We start from the raw sequence: 5,052 nt of genomic DNA, 5'->3' as shown, positions 1-5,052 counted from the left end.
TGACTAACTGTTCCTTGTAATACTGTTTTCATTTAGAGTGTTTACAGTGTTGCTTTGGCAACGTGAATGTATTTTCTGTCAGGCCAATAAATCCTGTCAGCGTACGGAGAAATACCTACCTGCAGTTTGGAGGGGGGTCCAGTGTGATCTCAGCCAACTCCTTCTGGATCCTGAGTAGAATCAGGTCAAGTCAGGTTTGTTTGTATAGCACATGTTCACACAACTAAACACAATTCAGTGCTTTGCAGAATAAAAACAGTACATAATTGAAAGAAACAGACAGATTATAATTAAAAAGCAATACGAAAACAGTTTAAAAGATTTAAATACTGTAGAATTTATTACAGGATCCGAGAGGGAGTCTTTAATCGGCCACACAGTGACACACACATTACACACAGGTGAGCAGCGACACGGCACACAACACACACACACACACACACACACACACACACACACACACACACACACACACCAGGAGGCAGCCAGGAGCAGTGGGCAGCCTCGTCAGTGGCGCCCAGGGACCAAGTCCAAGTGCTCAGTCCAGGTCTTGGTCAGAGACCGGACTGAAGAGCATCTGTTCTTCTGCATGTTTTTTGTATTGGGTTCTTTGGGAGGAAACCTTTGAGAATGCGGGGAGAACATGCAAACTCCACACAGAAAGGCCCTGGAGACAATCTTGCTGTGAGGTGACAGTGTTAAGTACTACGCCACTGTGCCACTGTGCCACTACGCCACAAGAGCGATTTGGGGGTTCAGTGTCCTTGCTCAGGGGGTTCAGTGTCCTCGCTCAAATGTCCTTGCTCAAGATCCGATCGCCAGCCCCAGGACGTGCTACCACCCGAGCTACGTGCCACAAAGAAAATAACTTGATAAAAGCTAGATTAAAAAGGTATGTCTCCAGATTTCGCTTAAAAGTTCCCACAGTTTCAGCCATTCTTAGGTTCTCTGGCAGGGTGTTCCAGAGGCTGTGGGCATAAAAAGCGAAAGCTGCCTCCCCATGTTTCTTGATACTGGCTTTTGGAACTGTTAGGAGTTCAGTGCCAGAGGACCTCAGGAATCTACTGGGTGTGTATCTTACAAGCATGCCTGAAATGTACAGTATTCAGTTGCCTCACTATGGGGTGATTTACAGACAATCTATTCCAAAATTAACAGGTAACCAGTGCCAGTGTGTGATGTGTGCCCTCTATCTAGAATAGATTGAGAGAGAGAGAGAGAGAGAGAGAGAGAGAGAGAGACAGAGACAGAGACAGAGACAGAGACAGAGACAGAGACAGAGACAGAGACAGAGACAGAGAGAGATGAGGGAGGGAGAGACACTGAGATAGAGACAGACAGACAGACAGACAGAGAAAGAGAGAGAGAGCAAGAGAGAGAGATCGGCAGATGAGATATGAGTGACCGAGAATCAGGCCTGGAAAAGTCTGCAGAGCAGAATGCCCGTGAGCCCCCTCTAGTGGCCTAGAGGTGCGCCTGCGGGCCAGGCTGGAGCAGCAACATGGCTGCTTCCTCTTTGTTCTCAGGCTGGAGCGACTCCCCCGGCAGCCCAACTTTGGAGCCCTGCTCCCGGCCGCCCCTCTCCCCCCTGCTCCTCTCTCTCCAGCCGGGGTTAAACCAGCGCCCCCCAGCCACACACACACACACACACACACGCACACACACCCCTGCTCCTCGCACTCCCAACACCACATTCTTTTTTAAAGCTTATATGCAAATGAGGCAGTGAAGGGAGGAGGGAGGGAGGGAGGGAGGGGAGGAGGAGGTCCCAGGGTGTGTTGGACCAGGTTTGTGAGCTCCAGCAGTGTGACAGAGGCGTCAGCGCACAAACGGCTCCGAGAGGAGAGCAGGAAGGCGGCGTCTGAACGGGAAACGTCTTGACGCGCTGCTGTCACACTATCGCCACACCGCCGCCCCCGCTGGCTCGGCGCCGGCGACCTGTCTCACACACGCCTGGATCTCTCAACTTCAGCCTATGTCCTGACGAGACCGGGGGCCTGGTGGATCTCTCTGCTCTGGTCTGGTGACGTGTCTCCCAGACGCCCGTAGAGACCAGACTCGGGCGGATCTCTCCGCGTTACCTGCGCTGAGCAGTCCGACGGTCGCCGTCGCCATCGGCTCAAAGCTCTCCGGTCCGGACGGTTCCACGCGACCAGAATCAAGTCTAGACGGTGTTGACCGTCGGGGCTTCACTACGTATTAAGTGTTGTGTTGATGCAGTGGAGCCCCGACCAGAGAGCTAGAATATATATGTGTGTATATATGTGTGTATATATGTGTGTATATATGTGTGTATATATGTGTGTATATGTGTGTGTATATATGCGCACCTCCCTTTAAGCCCAGCGCGCCCGCGCCTCGTTCATACTTTTATTTTCTTATTTATTATTTAACACGCCGCTCCGGCTGGTTCTGCTGCTGACTGACGGCATCTGAGAGACACTCCATCTGACCACCCCCCTCACCTCCCTCACCCCCCCCTCACCCCTCCGCCCACCTCCCGTCCTCCGTACCGACCCAGCAGTCTGTCCGTCTGTCTGTCCACCTGTCTGTCTGTCCGCCTGTCTGTCTGTCCGCCTGTCCGCCTGTCTGTCTGTACGTCTGTTTGTCTGTCTGTCTGTCTGTCCGTCCGTCTGTAGTTCCAGCCTCACAGCTGAGTCGTGAGTGACGCTTTGTACCATAACAACGCCCCACCTCCCTCCTCCCTCCCACCTTTCCCCCCCTCCCTTCTCCCTCCCCCCCTTTCTCCCTCCCTCCCTCCCCTCCCCTTCTCCCTCCCACCCCCGTACCTCTCCCCCCTCCCTTCTCCCTCCCTCCCTCCCCTTCTCCCCCCCTCCCTTCTCCCTCCCTCCCCTCCCCTTCTCCCTCCCTCCCTCCCTCCCTCCCTCCCTGTACCTCTCCCCCCCCCTCCCTTCTCCCTCCCTCCCTCCCCTCCCCTTCTCCCTCCCACCCCCGCGCCTCTCCCTCCCCCCCCTCCTTCTCCCTCCCTCCTCTGACTACACAACCAGAGTGATCCAGAACCAGCAGCGTGAGTCTGTGAGCTCCAGACGAGGTTCAGCTGACAGCCTCCCAGACCGCATGGCGGGTGAGGAGAGAGGAGGAAAGAGAGAGAACGAGGGGAGGCGGAGAGAGGGAACGTTTCAAAAGAGAGAGAAGGAGAGAGGCGGGGGCGGGGGGCGCGTACCTCTTGGCGCTGGTGGACAGCTTGGCGGTGGTCTTGCTGGACAGCTTGGCGCTCTTCTTCTGCTGCTGCTGCTGCTGCTGTTGCGTCGCCGGCGCCGGCTGCTTGCGCTCCTCAGCGTCCTCAGGCTCCGGCGCCGCCGGGTCCCGCTGGTCGGCGTCCGAGCTGCCGCTGCTGGTGCTCGGACTCTCGTCGTCGGACCTCTGCCTGTCGCTCGACATGCTCCCTGCTGGAAGACACCGCAGTCGGACCGGCCCGTCAGAACTTCTGCTGTTTTTTTTATTTTTTAACATGATTAAAAATCTGAGTAGCCTGATTGGTCACCTGACCTGACAACACTCTGACCGACCTCGGACCCGGCGCGCGCGCACACACACACACACACACACACCACAGCGTGCGGGCCGTGATTTTCGATCTTCATAACTGTCTGTAGGCCTGATTTGCACTGTGACACACAACATGCAACACAAGGATTGCCTGCTGGGAGTGAGAGCAGCTCGATAAAGGTGGGTCTGTGGTTTCTTCTCTTGAGAGTACTAAACCTTAGACTGTCTGCTGGAGAGCTGTTTGATCCAGGTCAATTAGGATAACATTTCATTCCAAATATGATAGTGACAGCAATAGCCTATTGCTCGCCCGTCTGGGCTATTGTAAAAAGGAATCCCATCCGTCAAGGTCCACCAAATGGATTCGATGCTTTGGAGTAGCCCAGGACACGCATTTAAATACATTGTATCGGTGTGAGTGATAGGTAGCGATCTGCCCGGGAGAGACAGATGACAGTCTCACGGTCTGATCTTGAGTGTCTAATAATGCTAAAAGGTGAGCTCTCGCTGGCCTGGGCTGACGCGAGAAGCCACGTAGTTGTGCCAATAAGACAGCGAAGCCCTCGGATTCATTAACACGAGCGCGCAAATATCGGTGGGAGACTGCGAATCGAGATCTGCAAGGAGAGCATTATTGCACCTATTCGCAGCGAGGGGGGCTGGCAGGCTGGCTGGCTGACTGGCTGAGCTAAATTAAACACTCCGTGTTGCCCTCCCCTCACGGGGGGAGAATGCTGTCTATTCCCTGACGACGAATAAGATCTGGTGACGAAAAGTCGTTTGACGCATTCTAAGGTTCGGTAAACAGCGCGGAGCCCCGATCTTTAAAAGCCTCGGGTAGACGGACAGAAGAGGTTTGTTATGGTCGGAGGCTCTCCAGTATCAGCATGGTGTACCAACTGATGCGTGAAGTCGGTCCGGGAAGCTCTCTACAGACGACAGCGCCGAAAACACCGAGAAAGGACGACGTTTAGCCCCCGAGCCCGCGTTCTCCCCGGTCCTTAGAGGTTCAGCTTTACCTTAGTCGTGGTCTCGTCCCGGTCCGGGCGGGTAGGAGGGAGATAAATCCAGTGGAAACGGGGCCGGGAAGACGACGGTCTCCGGCCAAGCTGCGAACATTGGAGGGTCGGAAGGAGAGGAGGGAATGTAGTGCTCGCCAGTGGAGGACAGGGGGCGCTGAGGGGCGAGGAGGAGGACTTGTGGCTCAGAGTCAAATGGATTTTCGATTCACACACACACACTCTCTCACTGATGGTCACGACTCACGAAGCCTCCACAAACTAAACTAGGCACACTGACAAGCCGGCTGGGACACGTGTTAGGGAAGGCACTTTGAATACCGCAGACCGAGGACATAGTGCTGCTCTCTGTTTAGGCCTGTAAAGGAGGACATACAGGTCGATTGTATGACGTGTAAAGTTGGACGTGGGGACAATGTTACTGTAGGCCAGGAGTGGTGACTAAAGACGTGGGTATACTCTGACTAAAGAAGTGGGTATAGCCTACTGTAGCAGAAATGTTACAGTTTTAACATTAGTGGGT

The 5,052-nt window shown here is 54.5% G+C and overlaps 1 protein-coding gene across 1 annotated transcript in view; it reads right to left on the bottom strand.

The window, feature by feature from the left end:
- ube2e3 (ubiquitin-conjugating enzyme E2E 3) overlaps positions 1-4,635 on the bottom strand; it is an 8,235-nt gene extending 3,600 nt beyond the window's left edge. The window contains exons 1-3 of the mRNA XM_084443257.1: positions 4,530-4,635; positions 3,185-3,410; positions 120-170 (exon numbers count right to left, since the gene is read on the bottom strand). Coding sequence (XP_084299383.1) covers positions 120-170; positions 3,185-3,402 — 269 coding nt within the window. The 5' untranslated portion in view covers positions 3,403-3,410; positions 4,530-4,635. The remainder of the gene's footprint in view (positions 1-119; positions 171-3,184; positions 3,411-4,529) is intronic.
- Positions 4,636-5,052: the final 417 nt, after the last annotated feature.

This window comes from Borostomias antarcticus (assembly GCF_949987555.1).
Source record: "Borostomias antarcticus genome assembly, chromosome: 9".
NCBI classification, from domain to species: domain Eukaryota; kingdom Metazoa; phylum Chordata; class Actinopteri; order Stomiiformes; family Stomiidae; genus Borostomias; species Borostomias antarcticus.
The sequence above is the reverse complement of the archived record's forward strand: the minus strand, read 5'-3'. Positions and strand labels throughout refer to the sequence as shown.